The sequence below is a fragment of the Aspergillus costaricaensis genome, assembly GCF_003184835.1.
Source record: "Aspergillus costaricaensis CBS 115574 unplaced genomic scaffold BO79scaffold_8, whole genome shotgun sequence".
NCBI lineage: Eukaryota > Fungi > Ascomycota > Eurotiomycetes > Eurotiales > Aspergillaceae > Aspergillus > Aspergillus costaricensis.
Genome location: NW_020291808.1, coordinates 749,507 through 766,946, shown reverse-complemented (window position 1 = coordinate 766,946; position 17,440 = coordinate 749,507). Strand labels below are relative to the sequence as shown.

The window sequence follows — 17,440 nt, the reverse complement described above, 5'->3', positions numbered from 1 at the left end:
GGGCCCTTTGGCGCTTATGTCATCACCAACCCGGGTTTCCCTGGGCGCGGGACAGACACGGGGAAGTTCAAGGGAACGCGAACGAACCCTCCCCGTACTTTATTTACTTCGTCCCCAATTCTAAAAGACCAGCCAGTTCGTGGTCTGGAGGGTTTCACCTTCCGTTATCCCCCCTCCTCCCCATCATGTCCTCGGCTATGCAACAGCGCAAGGCCGAGATCCTTGCCAAGAGAGCCAAACTCGCCGAACTGAAGCGGCAGAGAGAGCTGCGGCAGAAGGAATTCTCGCAAACCCGAGCTAACACCGGCGATGCTTCTGAGGTATAGAGGCCCTTTCCCCTCATTTATGGTCGCCCATGTCGCTTGAGAAGGGCCAGCGCTCATTTCTACTTGCCTTTTTAGGTTGTCTCCCCTGCCCCCAGCCGCGCAGATAGTCGAGCTGAGCTCGATGATCTTATCTCACGTTTGGTTGACCGCCCGGGGTCGGCTTCCATCAGCCACGGGGCCGATGGCCTGTCACGGAAGGGAAGCAGGCCTAATTCAGTCCTGAGCGCTAGCCAACTCAGTGGCGACAACACGGAAGCATTCAGTCCGACTACGCGACCACTTTCACAGTCAATTGCTGTTCAAACAGTCGGCACGGAGCCGTTTGTCGCGGCTCCTGAACCACAGCCCGCCCCTGAGCCCAAACCCGAAGTTGTCACATATAGTAAAGGAGTCCAGACGGACGACTTGAAACCATCAGGCGCCACAGAGTCAGACGATGAAGAGAACAATGGCAGCAAGAGAGATAGCGAACGCGACGAAGAGATCCGGAGGAAGCTCCGCAAAGAGATCGAGGAGGAGCTGCAGGCCACTCAACAGCATGCTGACAATGAGGCCAGCGCCGAGGCCTTAAATATGCGTTACCCGCTCCGTACATTAGATGATGACGAATTAAAGGCTGTCACGTCCTCTGAGGACTTTCTGGATTTCGTTGAACGATCTGCTAAAGTCATTGAACGGGCACTGGACGAGGAATACGATGTGCTGGCCGACTACGAGCTTGGGGGCGTGGATGGTGAATTAGAAGATGACGATGAACATGGACGGAAACGGCGCGGAATTAGGGAGGTCTGCCAGTTCTGGGACGAGCGATGGAGCAAGAAGCGTATGATCAGTGATCTTAGCTTTTCGCCGAAGGTTTGTTACTCTTGTCGCCATGATCAGCTTCGCATTGAGATCTGACATCTCCCAGTTCCCCGAACTTGTTCTGGCTGCATACACCAAGAACCCTTCTGCCCCTCATGAACCCGATGGTCTCGTCCAGATCTGGAACCAACACCTTCACTCCCGACCGGAGTATGTCTTTCATTCTACCTCCGACATCTTAGCCGCCAAATTCTCTCCATTCCACCCTAATCTCATTGTTGGCGGTTCGTACTCGGGGCAGGTACTGCTTTGGGATACTCGGTCGTCGCGCGCAGGCGGTGGCGCTCCCGTTCAGAAGACGCCGTTGACTGGCTCTGGGCATACTCACCCGGTCTACAGTATTTCCATCATTGGAACACAGAATGCCCATAACATTTTGACCGCATCAACAGATGGCGTAGTCTGTGGTTGGACGGTCGACATGCTTTCCCAGCCTCAAGAATACCTCGAACTTTCGACTCCCCCGCCCTCGAAAACAGAAGATCTTGCACCCACGACGATGTCATTCCCCCAGTCCGACCCCACGTTCTTCATCGTTGGTACTGAGGAAGGAGGGATTTACCCATGCCATCGTTACGACAGAGCCGGTGCCAAAGCTGGTACCGACCATCGCCTCGTGTATCGCGGTCATAAAGCCCCGATCATGTCCACTGCATTCCATCCCGCTCGCGGTCCAGTTGATCTGGGCGATCTCATGCTTAGCTCTAGTCTGGATTGGAGCGTGAGGCTCTGGCGCATCCGTCCGCCGGCTACGACTGCCCCTGCAACCTCTGCCATAGCCACAACTCAAGTCGTGGAGCCTATTCTTGACATTAATCGGGAGGATGTCGTGTATGATGCACGATGGTCCCCTCATCGCCCCGGTGTCTTCTCTCTCGTCGATGGTGCTGGAAACCTCGAAGTCTGGGATCTCTACACGGACACCGAAGTCCCCGTCGTGAAGACGACACCGTCTAAGGGCCGTGGAGGCATACTGACGAGAAGTCTCAACAAGGTAGCCTGGGAAGAGCGCGAGGGCAGGCGCATTGCAACGGGTGGGCTCGACGGTGTGGTTACTGTCTTTGAAGTCGGAAAGGGTCTCAGCGGTACTCCGGAAGACGTGCCTGCCGATGAATGGGCGGGCATGAAGAAACTCGTTGGAAAGTTGGAACAGCAGGACCGGAACAACTGATGCGCATTCAGCTACTTTTGCGAAATACAAAGGACCAAACAACCGTCTTGTGACTTCCCAGCGAGGGAAGCGACAAGGTCGGTTTATTGTCTCCTTCGCTCAAGTCTGTCCTCGCCAGCCAACAATCCATCGTTCCATCCATCCGAGGTGCTTTAGTCTTCTTCCAGATCTGTAACACATTTTGAGCGGCGCCGCTGTTTAGTTTATCATATACCCCGAGGCACCTCGTTGATGTATCTATATTTGTTCCAAGCTAGAGAAACGAAATGGGTTCGAATATTTCAGAGCCAGCCAAGATCTGTACATACTACCTCCATTTAATGGAACCAGATGCCCTAAACGTATAGTAGGACAAGTTAACATTGGCCTACATAAGTGTGTAGTCACGAGTCGCATGTGACCACCTCAGATGGCGACTTTAAAATCCTATCATTCCCGTCATCAGATATCGACCAATCTATGTACAGCATTCCAATCATTTATGACTCTTGACAGCCTCAATAACACCCTCCCCACCACCAGGCGGCTGATGGAAAACGATCTTCTCCAGACCCACAGAGTTAAGCAGCTCACGCCATTGCTTCTCAGACCGCTCGAACGCGCCAACCTGGACCATCATCATGATACTCATGCACGCAGTGGGAAAATCACAATGTCTATCCGGGATAATATACTCATTAATAATGAGGCGGGAATACCCCGGTTCCATAGCTTCGACGATATTGGTGAGGATTTGACGAGCTTGCTCGTCGGCCCAGTCATGAAGGATCCAGTGCAGATAATATGCTCGAGCACCTGCGCGAGATAATTAGCGTCGGTGTGTTTAACCGCGGTCTTGATTTGTGTGTGGATCATGGAGGCATCGTACCTTTGACTGGCTGCGGCGTGAAGAAATCATGAGGCATCAGGTCGGTTCCTTTTGGGGGAGTTTTTATACTCGATACGACGTGTGGCAGGTCTTGGAGGACGAGACGGCCAGGAAGGGAGGGGATTTTCTCGTTCAAGGCGTGCAGGTAATGGCCCTCGCCTCCTCCGACGTCGACGAGGAGGATGTCGTTCGCTGAATTGTTGAAACCGTCGGTGATAGAGCCTTTAATGTCGAACCAGTCGGCCCAGTTCGGGGTTGTTTGCTGCTTCAGGGTCATCCATTGTTGGAAGTCCTTGGCCAGGGAGGGGTTGTGACCAAGCCATTCGAAGTAATTGAGCTCTGTGTTCATTGCGAGCTGGAAGGGTGTGTCTTTGGCGGATTTGGGGAATTGGTTGTTGTTATTGCGGAAGAACTCTGGAGCTCTCGTGGTACAGAAATTGCCAATATCGAAGCTAGAGTGGTGTCAGATGAGGGTGTGCTGGCATGGTGGTGTGTCTGAGGAACTTACCATGCTCGAGTTGTGGCCTCGAAGGTAGGCTCGGCCATCACCATTGTGAGGGGTGATGGTTTGTATGACTGGATATCTTCTTCCAGGACATACCCAGAAGCTGCGAGCAGCCTCATGATTTGGTCTAGGTGGTGCCATGTCAGTATGTTTTATTCGGGATTCTGTCAGCATATGTGTTTGGCGCATGCCATGCTGCTGCATCTGCAAACTATTACGATCGACCCTTCTAGAGTGGGACCGCAGAGAAAAGAAGCGTGTATCCATCGCCGACCCACGATTTCACATTCGATGAGGGCTAATATGGAGATTGATAAGATAAGGGAGATCTACCCACGAGAACTACACTTGCGCCGGATTTGCTGGCGATCTGCTGTGTAGTTGTTGCATGATTTTGGTTATCTCTGATAGTCTTGAAGACATCGAGTTGGACGCCCATACGCAGTGCCATAAGAAGGACCGAATGCTTTTCATGCATGTTAATGGGCAGCAACGGAAATGGAGAGCATAATCCTGAAAACTTACCAGAACGACATCTTGAATGACTGTCTCGGCTGGAGAGCCCAAGGCTGCCAGCAACCCCTGTGCGGCTTTGATGGCCTTGAAGCGGGTGCTATCGTCAATTCCATCTCTGCTGGATTGGACGGCGCTCGTTAGCTCTGATATCTGACGATCAAGAGACATTTTCTAGTCCGGCTTCTCGTGCTGTTTTGCTCTTCCTTGGTGCTAGATGGAATATCCTGCAAAGACGGGTGAACATACAGGAGCCAACCTCAAATGTCGCGGATAGAGGGCTTTAGTATGATGAAGGGATAATCGGAACAAAAGCTGAGGAATCGCAAGCGTGGGGCCCCTGACTCGCGTGATGGAGGATACCCGATAACGAATAAGATGAGAGGATCGAGCCCGAGCACGATGCTAGCGTGCCTTAGTGGACACAAATCTGCCAGGAACTGGACACTCAGCGGCATAATATGTGGGCATAGTATCGGATCGAGGGTCGGTTCCAGAACCTGTGCAAGCCATCCGAAAGCCATGTGGGGATCGGCGGAGATTGAGTTTCGCGAATGATGCGAGAACCATCGATTTGGATACTCTTTTGCCCGTGGCACCAGCACGGCACACTCAACATTGCATTATGTAATTGACTGGATCCATTGTCCAAGAGTTTCAAAGACGGTCCCAGTGAAGCCGGATGCTCTCATTCCAAGGAACACGGCTTGAAGCTAACAGCCGTGGTCTTGGCCCTGTGCGCAATTAAAAGATGAAATTCCCTCACCCATTCAAAGTCCTCTTGCTTTGATGAGAGCTGCAGACTGCAATGCGTGCAATTGTTGAAGTAGCAGCCTGGGACCTCTAATGGCAGATGAAAAGTCGAGTTTCAGGCGGCGATGAATGCACGATCCGACTCCGATGTCCCGTACAACGGCGATGCGCTGATAGGCGTGTCCGTCGCGATTGCCGTTGTTCAGATCGTGGTGGTTATAGCACGCTTTTATACACGACGACGTCTGCAACAGCTGGCCTTCGCTCTCGATGATTACCTGATTCTTCTGGCATTGGTACTCGCCTGTCTTACTGATTACTCCTGCCTTGTGCTTACATTGTTTGCAGATCGCCAGCTTAGGCCAATCGGCTTTGTACATTATCTGTAAGTGGAATATCTCGATAACGCGAGACAAGCACTGACCATTGGCTTTCCTCTCGCATAGTGGTCAAGCTCGCAGGAGTCGGACATCACATGGATTATGTCGAAGAGACGCCTGAAAAGCTGGTGATCTTGGAGAAGGTATAACCCGTTAGTTTGGTTCTTTAATCCGAGATGCACGCCTAACATAATTCAGGGCCTGTACGCCAACGAGATCCTCGACTTCCCGTTCACAGTCACCCCAGCCAAGATATCCATTCTGGTCTTCTACCTCCGGATCTTCACTACTCGATCGTTCAAAATAATGGCCTATATAGTTGGCGCCATCGTGCTCGGACACGGCCTCGGCATCCTATTTGCAGCCATCTTCCAGTGCTGGCCGATAGCATACGTCTGGGACAAAACCATCGAAGGAGGATCATGCTTCAACCAACTGGCCTTCTACCGCTACGTGTCACCGCCGAACATCTTAACAGACGTCCTCCTCCTGATCATGCCCTTGCCATATGTCTGGAAACTACACACGCGAAAGGGGCAGAAGTTAGCTCTAACAGGAGTATTCCTTCTCGGCAGTTTGTAAGGCCTATATACTACACCACCCCAACATCACCGGAATGACTCACTAACCTCACAACCCCCCCACCACCAGAGGAACCGTAGCCAGTATTCTACGAATGACAATCTTCTTCCAAGAAAACGCCACGACCGACCCAACCTGTACGTCCCTCCCCTGTTCCTAATCCATAAATAACCCTGCTAACCACCTATTAATACAATACAGGGACATCCACCAACCTAGGAATTTGGACCATCCTAGAAGGCGGAATCATCATCATCGCCGCCTGTCTCCCACCCATTTGGCCATTGATCATGCGGATACTCCCTCAACAGCTACGCAGCAAGGGATCCTCCCAGACTCCGCAGCGCTACTACCAGCGCCGCTACCCAACTAACCAGGCCAATGGCAAGACTCCGGAGGGATTCTCTCGACTCGGAGATAACAGTCAGTCGCGCGGATCGCATGTCCCGTCGCTGGGAAGTCAGACGATTGTGGCGCGTGAATCTGAGTATTATTCAGAGAATATCTCGTTGGAGGAGGCGGTGCATGGGTATAGGGTTGTGGAGAGGGAGGGGCCGTAGATTCTTTGATGTATAGATGTATTATTGTTTTTGGGTGTTATGAGTTAAATGATGAAATATGAACTGATTTATAATTATGTAGAAGTAAACACTATAGAAACCCTCCACTTATTTTAGTAGCTGTATTATTGAGATCTTTATGAAAGATATATGTATGAAGTTCACGTTCACGACTAACGCATGTGTGTGTTGGAGTTGTCTTCTGCATTGATTGTTTTGCTTTGACATGTGTTTATATCTGTTGGTATATTACTTGGGTGTGCTCAGACAATAAATCGTTTCAAGCGCTGCCATGCTACTAAATGTACTATCTCCCTACCTATCGATTCCCACAACCACCCCTCCTAGAAGGAGGCTCTACCATAACAACAAACTCGTTACTTTAATTTTGGCTATAGAATAAAACTGTTGAGCTTATCCAGATCAGAAGTACAAACGAAAAATAAAAAAAATAAAAAAAGAAGACAGAATGAGAGACCATGCGTATACAAGTCCTCAGTGCTCATTACTCCACAGACTCTGAACTCGCCGAGCAAAGTAGTCCCGGTGCTCCATTTCCGTTGTATATTTTAGAGCAATATATTCTGCCCGTTTATCGTAACCCGTCCATGTGGTCAAATGCTGCGTTTGCGCCAGGAACATTGCCTGGTCCTCACTCTCTGACCTCCAGGGAGGTTTTACACACAACGAAATCCTCTCAATCTCCCTATCCCTCTGATACACTATTTTATTAGCATTGATGTGATAGCCTTTGACGTTGTCGTAGTCGACACGTAGGGCCCACCAGATCTTCTTGTGGTTTCTTCCGGTGTCGTAGTTCCCATATATGCCAGAAACCAGGCTGTCATCCGCTCCGTGCAGCCCGAAGGTGTATAGAGCCACTCTAGAGTCTCTGATTAACTCTTTTGTGAGGCCCAATGCTTCCTTCGCGTATGCTATCGGGAAGGGAATGTCGAGAATGATTTGCTCAGCCATGGTGGATCTTGGGGCGGATTATGGAGTAGCCAAGAGGCTTTGATGTTTCTGATGGTGAGTTAGCATAGCTGTTGTTCGTTTCGATTTCCGTGGGGGCAAGGAATACAAACCGTGTTGGGCAAACTGATGCTTCAGCTAGTTGTAACAGGAGTCTGGAGTAAATGGTCTGCACACGGAGATGGAAAGATGTTGGCCGAGCGGGGGATATGGGGAGGGGGCTGTTTATGTCTGAATCGACAGCCTTGGGGATGTCTTCCGCTTCTATGCAGCCTAATCGTAGTAGGCAGCCTCGCATGCAATCCCAGCGCCTACTTCCCCTACCTGACTGGCCCGGGCATACCGGCCTTGCACCCCCATAGGTAGTAGTAGTGGGGGCCAAGCGCACATCCCTCCATTTACCACTCCTACTGACCATGACCATGTCATCCAAACAGGCCCCAATTCGTCGAGTAGTATTTCCTTACTTGAACTCATGGATTGTTGGGTTCGTACGGCTGGAACATCACTACCGCGGGTTTGCATACATCGAGCTTAGCGTAATACCTATCAGAGAAGAAAAAAGAAATTATTTAGAATTACCCTCTTTATTATTACTACTACTACCGCTTTATTAACTTACACGGGTAGCAGCCTGAGGATTCAATAGCTGGAAAAGTAGTATTAGTCTTAATACACTATATACATCTTTAATAACCTTACAGGTCATCTTGGATGAGTGACATCTGTCATGGTCTTCTAGAATACTATAATATCTTCTGTCCACTTCTGCATTTCCTTCTCATGGACAAAAATCTGACAACTTGTGATACTTTGATAGTGGAAGGTAAGGAGATTAAAGAATATTATTACCTTTTCTATTATAATCCGCGATACATGGTGTCATTAATGGCTGCGGTAGACTACAGTATAAGGCCCATATCCTGCAGAAACTTACTTCGATTGGCTGCTCAGTAGACCCTTATTCCATCAGTTCACGACCCCGCACACTCGGTATGAGCCAATGAAAGCTGCCCTGATGCAGGCTGATAAGCAGCTACTATGTATCTGATAGAAAGAATAATCAGGAAGAACAATTCCTTGAGTTAAGTAGAGCCTGATATAAAATTTAAAGCCAGACCAGTAGCTTGATGATGATAAAGGCTCCGGTATCCAAAGTAAACACCTTGAATATCTTTAGAGAGAAAAACTATATAGTATTTATAGAGAAAAAAAAGTACGCTCTAGTACGGGTCCTTGATTCTGATCAGAAAATCCCTTAATCATGAGTCTTAATCCACGCTGGCTGCTCTATGCACCCTCTAAAAACTCTAAAAAGAAAACTAAGTATCATGATAGAAAACCGTTTTATTACTTACTATCTAATATTTCTTTGATCTGGTCTAATAATATGTATACCAGTTAAGCTAAGCTAACAGGGACAGGAAAGTGATCCTAGGGTTTTGATAACCAGTTCATCCGGCATATAACACACATAATATTATTCTTAAAAATTCCCCATAGTCCTCCTTGTAGTCAGTCTCATCAAAGCTAGCAAGCTGCAGCATGTAATACTCTGGTGAGTGCTTATTCGGTGCTCTATTGTTCAGAGTCGCTGTCGTCGGACAACTGGTCAAAATTTCAACAGCGGCGAGCCATCAATTAAAGATATAGAGCAACAAACATTAGAAATGGTTTTTGACGAGAAGAAACACTCTTGCTTAAGGTCTCTGTAGTACTCGATGTCTCGCCGATTTGGGCAGCCCATCTGCCGTCTTCTAGTCTAAAGTAGTATTATATGCATGGCTCAGGTGTGCTTATAGTAGTAGTATATATAAAGTCAACTAACCTCGATTTAATAATACTGGAGAATGAATTGGTCATTGATGACAGATCACAGTAAGGTGAAATTTCAATGGAATTGGAAGCACATCTCTCTCACCTACACTGTCTTTTAAGTAAGCGTCATACTTATATACGAAATCCTGTTACATGCCCGGCTCAGTTTGAGATGACTTATATACTACACACCACCCCTTACGTAGTGCCCTCTTTAGATTCTTATTATTCTATAGTGCAATCACAGGTACTTAATCCAGAATACTACTACTTCCCTACTAGGATTCTCAAGATTCATGATGGGGCTAGTACTACTGGTAAGTTCAATCAATCCTGCACGTTCATCTTCATCACTGATCTTGAGTCGTCATCATATATATAACTATGTATATCTTTGATTCTATTATGGCCTTGCCGTATATATAACCAAAAACGGTAATTAATAAGTATAGCGGAATCCGACCTGGAATGGTGTTATTAATAGGGAAAATTTATTATCAATAGCCTCATAAGCAAGACATACCATATTCTGGATAAGCTTTCCCTTGTGCTTTTGCTGCCGATTGAGGTGCCAGAAAAACAAGGTGAAAACACACACTAGCACTATCATTAGGATATGGGATCTGTTTATCAATAAGTAAGTGTTTGGAAATTGGTTTGGCATGTGGGGTGCTCACCCGATAGACACCCAGACTGCCGTCTCATATCGCGGTGCTTCCTGCTGTCGTACAATGTAGCTACCCGCAACACCGCCCAGGCCATTACAGGCTGACACTGCCGCCGCTGTGGTCGCGCGCTTCCATTGGCCAACCACGTTATTGGCCATAAAGGCGTTCAGAGCTGCCCAGTTGGAGACGTATGCTCCTGTCGCGAGGAACGTTCCTATGTATCGGACGGTGACTTGCGTGGATGACGGGAGGCCGAACATGAGGAACCCGGCGATGAGGCAGAGGGCGTTGAAGGCGATGAGGGGGCCGCGGATGCGGAGTCTGTCTCCGACGAAGGAGGTGAAGATGACGGGGATGACAGCCCAGTAATATGGCTAGTAATAGGAAGCTATTAGTATCTGGCTCATAAATAGGAGATATGCAGGTGATGGTATTACCGGCGTGGATAGGAGAATTGAAGCGTTGCTCGAGAACCCCATGCCATCCTCGAGAATCATGGGGAGGAAGTAGTTCAACGCTGTGGATACCAGGTTCAACAGGAAGTACATGCATGCGAAGCCGTACAGTTTCGGGTCGGCGAAAGGTGCGAGAACCTTGCGCCATGAGAACGGGTCCGGAACGATATCATCGCGGTCTGCCTTGATGCGCTGGGCAGCGACACGGGCCTCCAGCTCGGACATGAAGCAAAAGCTGCGATGCGCATTCTCTGGAAAGTCGATGATCCACCAGTAGGTGGCTATGCCAATGACGCAGCTAATGAGGCCCTGCACGAGGTACATCCAGCGCCAGCCTTGCATGCCTGCTCTTCCATCCAACAGTTCTAGGCCGTAGTTCACGATGTAGCCTGTTGCGAGACCGATGACTTCACCCGACTGCATCAGGGCGAATCGCAGCTGCTGCTCCCGCCGCGGGTACCAGGCGCTGATGAGATAGGTCAGACCCGGGTAAATTCCCGACATGGACATACCCAGGAGCACGCGGAGGGCGATCATCTCCTTCCAGGTGTGGATGAAGGCCGTGCACATTGTGATCAGTCCGAAGGCGAAGGCGATGCATGCGAACCAGATGCGTGGCCCGACCCAGCGGACTGCGATGGTCGATGGCAGCTGGAAGACGATACTGGCGATGGTGAAGATGAAGACCGAGACGGAGTATCGCGTGCCAACAAGATCAAGGTCGTCGGGCATGCTGGTAACCGAGGCTGATGACAAGATGCCGGAATCAAGCAGATTGAGACTGCACAAGATACCAGCAATGGTGCAGAGGCGCAAATCGGTCTTCCATCGGATTCGAGTCTCGAGAGTCTTCAATTCTTCCGGGTCGAGACCCGCGTAACCTTGGGCTTCCCGCGTGCTTTCGACCTTACCATGGTGGCTCTCAACGACAACCGTGTCGGAATATTTGGGATCCATGATGCACACGCGAGCGATCGAAGAACAGATGCGACAGTTGCGAGCGTAGTGGCATATTCCGAGGAAGACGTTGGGCTACATTTCTGAGGGGAAAGAGTTGGCAGCAGCCAGCTTATCTATCATGACTCCTCCACTTTTAGTTTTCAGCGGGATTTGGACAGCTTGCGACCCATGCATAACTCCGTTCGCTAGTCGTTCTTCAACCTGGACGGCCCTGCAAAATTTGTCCCCATCTAGGGCATCCATTGGCTAGGATAAGCCGGGAGATCTCCGAAGGAGAGCTGGGCCCTCGTAGCGCCCGACGCTGCATTGGAAGTCGCGGGGCATTAATCAATCGCGATTGCGACTAGTGATGGCGAGGGCGGACAGCCATGCTGATCGGTGGCGGTTTAATATCTAGCTGATGAAGCTGATGAGATTGTTTGCGTGGATGCTGAAAGAAGCCAATCGAAGCATGACTTGGTAGACTTTGCTTTTGTTTAGCGACTTACACATGACACTATAAGAGAAGCAATCATAATGCAGAACAAGCTCCAGTGGGGAATGTATATCTTGAACATGTCCGACTGACTATGAGTGGAGTAGCAGTTGTCCTCTTACTGTAGTCTAGACTACGAAGTAGAAGTTAGGGTGAGCTGATTAGAAATCGATGGTTGGATAAGCAGATCCCGAGCTGAAGTGAGCATCAAGAAATGCAACCAGCGACGGGCAGGAAACTATTTCCATGGTGAGACAACTTCTGCATGGTCCAGATAGAAACAAGTAACTAGGCAAGCAATATATTTAATTAGGTCATTGAGGTGATCGAATTTCTAGAAGCATCAGAATAAATTGCTTCTTTGAAAATGTATAAAAAGGTAAAGTTCCTGCCTGAGGTTGGGGATCCGCATGATCCCTGCTTGGATTGGAATTCTTTTGAGAGTTAAACACTCAGCAGTTCTTTAAGACTACACCCAGTTTATCTCTGCTATCTATCTACTGTACTAACCACTATCCACTATCTATAAATTCCTCCAAGGATCGCCTCTCCATTCCAGTTGATTATTTGCTCATCTCTCAATGGCTCACGGGGAACTCCATGGGTCCATCTGGCCCCCCCGCGTCTTCTCTCGTTCTGGTCTGCGACCCACGCCGATTCTTCGGGCGAAGGGAGCCAAACAGCTCCGTGAGGAGATCCATGGGTTGAAAAGGAAGGGGACCTGAACACCTGCGATGGCCACGCTGCTGATTCTGACTGACTGATCGTCTGTCTTCTCCATTCCCCCTGGTTCTGCCATATAGAAAGATGGCTCTCTCCTCCTGATCTTCAATCAGTTCTCTCCCTCTCGACTTGCGCTTGTGACTGCTCGATCCTGTGCACCCGTAACCTGCTGGCTGTGACTGATCCAATCTTCTTCCCTTTTCACCGCCGCAGCTTTTCTCCCCCAACTCAGCTGTCGACAGAGCTTCCCTCTTTAAATCACTTGCAGCTGCCACCTCAGCAGTTCCTCCAGGCGACTTGCGCAATCCAGTCTCCTTTCTTCCCCTCCAACATGGTCGCACTCATCCCCCCTCCTGAGCCCCGCACCCTGCTGCCACCTCTACTCGCCTGTCTTCCTACGGCTTTCGTATCGCCTCAACCCCCTCCGGCTCTGCTGCCCCTCCTGTCTCCCATTCTGCGCCAACGGGTTAAGATCCTAAGCTCAGTATCTGCCTCGCCCACCGAATCATGGCTCCGACTGCTGTGCTGGGATGCTGGACAGGCTGAGCGCCTCCAAACGTTGGTGGATGGCGCAACCTTCGAGCCACACCCGGTGTCGGGTGAGATTGAGCTCCCCGATGAGCTCCCCGTCAGGTACATGCGTGTGGACGAGGAGACCCTACGGTCGCGTGTCATACTTCCCGAATTCAGCTTGAAAGTTATCTACCTCTGGTGCCCCGACGATCAGGAAGGCGGGGGCCCCGCGTGGCGGGTAGCAGAACTGTTGCCGCAAGAAGGCAACGTCGACGACGGTGAAGACTGGTCTGTGTCCATCGGGGAGGCCAACGCTCTCCAGAAAGACCGCCTGCTAGAGGACGCCCTAAAAGCAGGCGAGGCCGCTGAACAGGCAAAGAACCAAGAAGAGGAGGAAGAAGATGACGATGACTACTGGGCTCAATACGATGCAACTCCCGGAAGAACTCCTGCGAACAAGACACCCGCTCCTAACGCCGTTTCATCCCTGCAGCAGTCGGAAGCGGATTACTTTTCTCGCTACGGTGATGTACAGCCTGCGATGGATAACCATGATCCCGAGGAAGACCAACCCGAGGTCGGACCCTCCTCCCTCAATGGCGATATGCTAGCCAAACTGCTTCAGCGACAATTTAATGGAGACGAAGCTGATAAGCCGACCAATACTTCAAATGGTGTTGCTACCAATGGAGATCATGCTGGTTTAAACCACCCTCGACCCTCCTCCATCTCGTCTGCGAGCTCCGAAGCTGTCGCCCGACTTGAACAAGAGGCTGAGAACCAGTCGGCGTATGAAGTGGGCGTCAAACAGCATATTGGCTCGAGCATCAAGGGTCTGTTCCGACTGGCTAAAGCTACGGGCATCTCGCGCAGTGACTTCCAGTCACTTGTCAAGACGGAACTCGAATTACTGAACGTGTCGGACGACGATTGAAATAGGTGAATTTTGGGGTTATTTTTCTTTCTTCATTCTCTCAAATTGTATATACTGCATGCGGTCATGTTCAGCGTTGAGGTGCATTGATTTGGCATTGGATATCCCCGGGTAGTTTTGAGGAATACGTTGATCGGGTTCATCAGCACCATCATGATAACATTATATAATAGCTCAAATCCAAATATTGAATTTCCGACGGATAATGACGATCAAACCCTGGAGGCAGAACTACGCAAACCGCTGAAGTACACGTGTTTCATCGCGCGACGTTTCCCATAAATTGGCCCCGGACGGGGGCTTGTTTCAAGTTCGGACCAACGCCTTGTTCCGTTCCGCAAGCGTTTGGGAGGCCAGAAAGACACGCAATCCGCCCCCATCGGCAACAAGAAACCGCCCCCCCTCTTGCTGCTGCGGCTGTGACCATTAAGTATATTCATCCCTCCGGTCTATCATGTTCTTTTCCTGACTGGCTTTTTCTTGCTTTTTTTTTTGTAAGTAGCCCTCCTACAAAGGCACAAGCATGCGAATGCTTTCCTGCCCGCTCCGTCCAGCTTGCTGACCTGTTCCCCCGTATGCGGCTTCTAGAAGTCCATTAGGTGTCTTTCGTTCGTTCATTTTTCTTGACCACACTACCTAATCATGTCTTCATCTCCTTCGCCCTCTCTTCGCAAGAGGGGCGGCAAGAAGGAGAGTACTCCCGTGCCTGCGGATAAATTCTCTTCTCCTTTGTCCAAAGCGACTGCTCCTCGTTCGGAATGGGATTACTGGCTGGCCATTTCCATTCTGACCGTGCTTGCATTCGTCACCCGTTTTTACAAGATTTCTTACCCCAACGAGGTCGTTTTTGATGAGGTGCACTTTGGAAAGGTAGGCTTGCAATCAATTGATCGTTATGAAGCTCCATCATGGCGAGTTGCTAACGGGGGATCTGCTCTAGTTTGCCTCGTACTACCTCCAGCGCACTTACTTCTTCGATGTCCACCCTCCGTTCGGCAAGCTCCTTTTCGCCTTCATGGGCTGGCTGGTCGGTTATGATGGCCACTTCCTCTTCGATAACATTGGTGATTCCTACATTGAACACCAGGTCCCCTACGTGGCTCTTCGGGCTATGCCGGCCGCGCTCGGTGCCCTGACGGTTCCTGTCGTGTTCCTGATCATGTGGGAATCTGGATATTCACTACCTGCTTGTGTTTTGTCCGCTGGACTTGTCCTGTTTGACAATGCCCATGTCGGAGAGGACCGTTTGATTCTTTTGGATGCCTCGTTGGTCCTGACCATGGCCCTGAGCATCCTCTGCTATGTCCGCTTCTACAAGCTGCGTCATGAGCCATTCGGACGGAAATGGTGGAAGTGGCTGCTCCTGACCGGTGTGTCGCTCAGCTGCGTCATCTCTACCAAGTACGTCGGTGTCTTCACTTTCGTTACCATTGGTTCCGCCGTCATGGTTGATCTGTGGAACCTCTTGGATATCCGCCGTCGTGGCGGTGCTCTCACCATGTTCCAGTGGGGTCAGCACTTCGTTGCTCGCGCTTTTGCCCTGATCATTGTGCCCTTCTTCTTTTATCTGTTCTGGTTCCAAGTCCACTTTGCCATCCTCACCCGCTCCGGCCCCGGCGATGACTTTATGACCCCCGAGTTCCAGGAAACTCTCAGCGACAATGTGCTGAGCGCGCAGTCTGTCGGTATCGAATACTACGACACCATTACCATGAAGCACAAGGATACCAAGGTCTATCTTCACAGCCACCTGGAGAGGTATCCCCTTCGGTACGATGATGGACGTATCTCCAGTCAGGGCCAGCAGGTTACCGGATACCCTTACAACGACACCAACAACCAGTGGCAGATCATCCCCACGGTGCCTCTGGATGTAACGGATATCAGCGGACACAAGGTGCGCAACGGTGATGTTGTTCAGCTCCGCCATATGGGCACTGACACGATCCTGCTCACCCACGATGTTGCATCTCCCTACTACCCGACCAACCAGGAGTTCACCACTGTCTCCCATGAGATTGCCAACGGTGACCGGCGCAACGACACGCTGTTCGAGATCAAGATCGAGAATGGCAAGCCCGGCCAGGAATTCCGCACTTTGTCTAGCCACTTCAAGCTGATCCATATGCCCACCCGTGTGGCCATGTGGACTCACACCACGCCGCTGCCCGACTGGGCCTTCAAGCAAGCCGAGATCAACGGCAACAAGAATATCCTCCAGACCAGCAACTTGTGGTTCGTTGAGTCGATTGAGTCCTTGGAAGAGGACAGTCCCCGTCTGGTCAAGGAAGAGCGCCAGGTCAAGCACCTGCCCTTCTTCCGCAAGTACCTTGAACTGCAGCGCGCCATGTTCTTCCACAACAATGCCCTGACTAGCAGCCACCCGTACGCGAGTGAACCCTTCCAGTGGCCTTTCCTGCTCCGCGGTGTCAGCTTCTGGACCAAGAACGACACCCGGGAGCAGATCTACTTCCTTGGTAACCCGGTCGGTTGGTGGATCGCCAGCAGTCTGTTGGCGGTGTTCGCCGGTGTCATTGGTGCCGATCAGCTGTCTCTGCGTCGTGGCGTCGATGCCGTGGAAGAGAGTAAGTGAAAACCCTTGTGATTTCAGCAAGCAGCTACTAACGAGTGATAGTTTGGGGCCAAGGCTCCCGTTCCCGTCTGTACAACAGCATGGGATTCTTGTTCCTGTGCTGGGCCGCCCACTACTTCCCCTTCTGGCTGATGGGCCGTCAGCGTTTCTTGCACCACTACCTCCCCGCTCATCTTGCTTCCGCTCTTGTGGCTGGTGCCTTGATCGAGTTCATCTTCAACCTGGAGCCGCTCTCGGTCATCCAGCGTGTGCGGTCTGAGGACGACCCGTCGGGCAAGGCCAAGGCGTCAGCTTCGGTTGGACGCTTCGTTACTGCCAAGGAACGCATGGGCACCAAGTCCCTTGTTGCGGGCTGGGCCGCGACCCTGGTCATCCTGGCCGGTACGATCTACGGATTCGTCTTCTACGCCCCGTTGACCTACGGCACCCCGGGTCTGGATGTGCCGGGTATCCTTGCCCGCAAGTGGTTGGGCTACGACCTGCACTTTGCCAAATAGATGAATGGCGGTTGATTAAGCCTGCAGTTGGCAGGAGAGAGAAGTATGTAGGGTTGGTGAACTCCGGTTTTGGACGGAGTAGGCGTTCTGTAAGATATAATAGGTGTCTTGGGGTCAGATTCTTACGTCCATCCAGAACCGCCGTTGGGTGTGTTCCGAGAACCGCCTTTTGGCGTTACTGGATGATTTTGCTCGATTTCTGAGTTCTCCCTGTTGATATAGCGAATATTATGCATCTCATCTAAACTCCTTACCATCTTCAGTATCGATAATAAGGGTTCAGACTACCATAATTGTACTTGAGGAAGCT

At 50.6% G+C, this 17,440-nt stretch overlaps 8 protein-coding genes across 8 annotated transcripts; 4 read left to right on the top strand and 4 right to left on the bottom strand.

The window, feature by feature from the left end:
* Nucleotides 1–185: 185 nt before the first annotated feature.
* BO79DRAFT_191306 (putative dynein intermediate chain) lies at nt 186–2,646 on the top strand (the record flags this gene model as incomplete). The annotated part of the gene is made up of 3 exons (XM_025680815.1): nt 186–320; nt 402–1,181; nt 1,237–2,646. 3 exons carry the CDS (start codon nt 186–188, stop codon nt 2,359–2,361), a joined length of 2,040 nt encoding a protein of 679 aa, XP_025542122.1. The 3' UTR covers nt 2,362–2,646.
* Nucleotides 2,647–2,836: 190 nt separating this feature from the next.
* BO79DRAFT_244138 (sterigmatocystin 8-O-methyltransferase precursor) lies at nt 2,837–4,418 on the bottom strand (the record flags this gene model as incomplete). The annotated part of the gene is made up of 5 exons (XM_025685348.1): nt 2,837–3,156; nt 3,230–3,681; nt 3,738–3,861; nt 4,068–4,200; nt 4,260–4,418. 5 exons carry the CDS (start codon nt 4,416–4,418, stop codon nt 2,837–2,839), a joined length of 1,188 nt encoding a protein of 395 aa, XP_025542121.1.
* A 707-nt stretch (nt 4,419–5,125) lies between these two features.
* BO79DRAFT_280609 (uncharacterized protein) lies at nt 5,126–6,522 on the top strand (the record flags this gene model as incomplete). Its single annotated transcript, XM_025688070.1, has 6 exons — nt 5,126–5,296; nt 5,349–5,385; nt 5,447–5,523; nt 5,579–5,958; nt 6,032–6,099; nt 6,164–6,522. 6 exons carry the CDS (start codon nt 5,126–5,128, stop codon nt 6,520–6,522), a joined length of 1,092 nt encoding a protein of 363 aa, XP_025542120.1.
* A 373-nt stretch (nt 6,523–6,895) lies between these two features.
* Nucleotides 6,896–7,691, bottom strand: BO79DRAFT_191301 (uncharacterized protein). Its single transcript, XM_025680814.1, has 2 exons — nt 7,608–7,691; nt 6,896–7,545 (listed from the first exon to the last, which is right to left on the bottom strand). Exon 2 carries the CDS (start codon nt 7,495–7,497, stop codon nt 7,018–7,020), a length of 480 nt encoding a protein of 159 aa, XP_025542119.1. The 5' UTR covers nt 7,498–7,545; nt 7,608–7,691; the 3' UTR covers nt 6,896–7,017.
* A 1,093-nt stretch (nt 7,692–8,784) lies between these two features.
* On the bottom strand, nt 8,785–9,357 carry BO79DRAFT_215636 (uncharacterized protein; the record flags this gene model as incomplete). The annotated part of the gene is made up of 5 exons (XM_025683276.1): nt 8,785–8,804; nt 8,853–8,876; nt 8,969–9,102; nt 9,158–9,256; nt 9,323–9,357. 5 exons carry the CDS (start codon nt 9,355–9,357, stop codon nt 8,785–8,787), a joined length of 312 nt encoding a protein of 103 aa, XP_025542118.1.
* A 394-nt stretch (nt 9,358–9,751) lies between these two features.
* Nucleotides 9,752–11,392, bottom strand: BO79DRAFT_236395 (putative MFS transporter; the record flags this gene model as incomplete). Its single annotated transcript, XM_025684575.1, has 4 exons — nt 9,752–9,775; nt 9,836–9,935; nt 9,990–10,354; nt 10,418–11,392. The coding sequence occupies 4 exons, from the start codon at nt 11,390–11,392 to the stop codon at nt 9,752–9,754; spliced, it is 1,464 nt and encodes a 487-aa protein (XP_025542117.1).
* A 1,154-nt stretch (nt 11,393–12,546) lies between these two features.
* On the top strand, nt 12,547–14,238 carry BO79DRAFT_208111 (uncharacterized protein). The gene has a single exon (XM_025682314.1). It carries the CDS (start codon nt 12,925–12,927, stop codon nt 14,038–14,040), a length of 1,116 nt encoding a protein of 371 aa, XP_025542116.1. The 5' UTR covers nt 12,547–12,924; the 3' UTR covers nt 14,041–14,238.
* A 220-nt stretch (nt 14,239–14,458) lies between these two features.
* pmt4 (dolichyl-phosphate-mannose-protein mannosyltransferase) lies at nt 14,459–17,377 on the top strand. The gene is made up of 4 exons (XM_025685347.1): nt 14,459–14,534; nt 14,629–14,910; nt 14,981–16,625; nt 16,676–17,377. The coding sequence occupies exons 2-4, from the start codon at nt 14,683–14,685 to the stop codon at nt 17,128–17,130; spliced, it is 2,328 nt and encodes a 775-aa protein (XP_025542115.1). The 5' UTR covers nt 14,459–14,534; nt 14,629–14,682; the 3' UTR covers nt 17,131–17,377.
* Nucleotides 17,378–17,440: the final 63 nt, after the last annotated feature.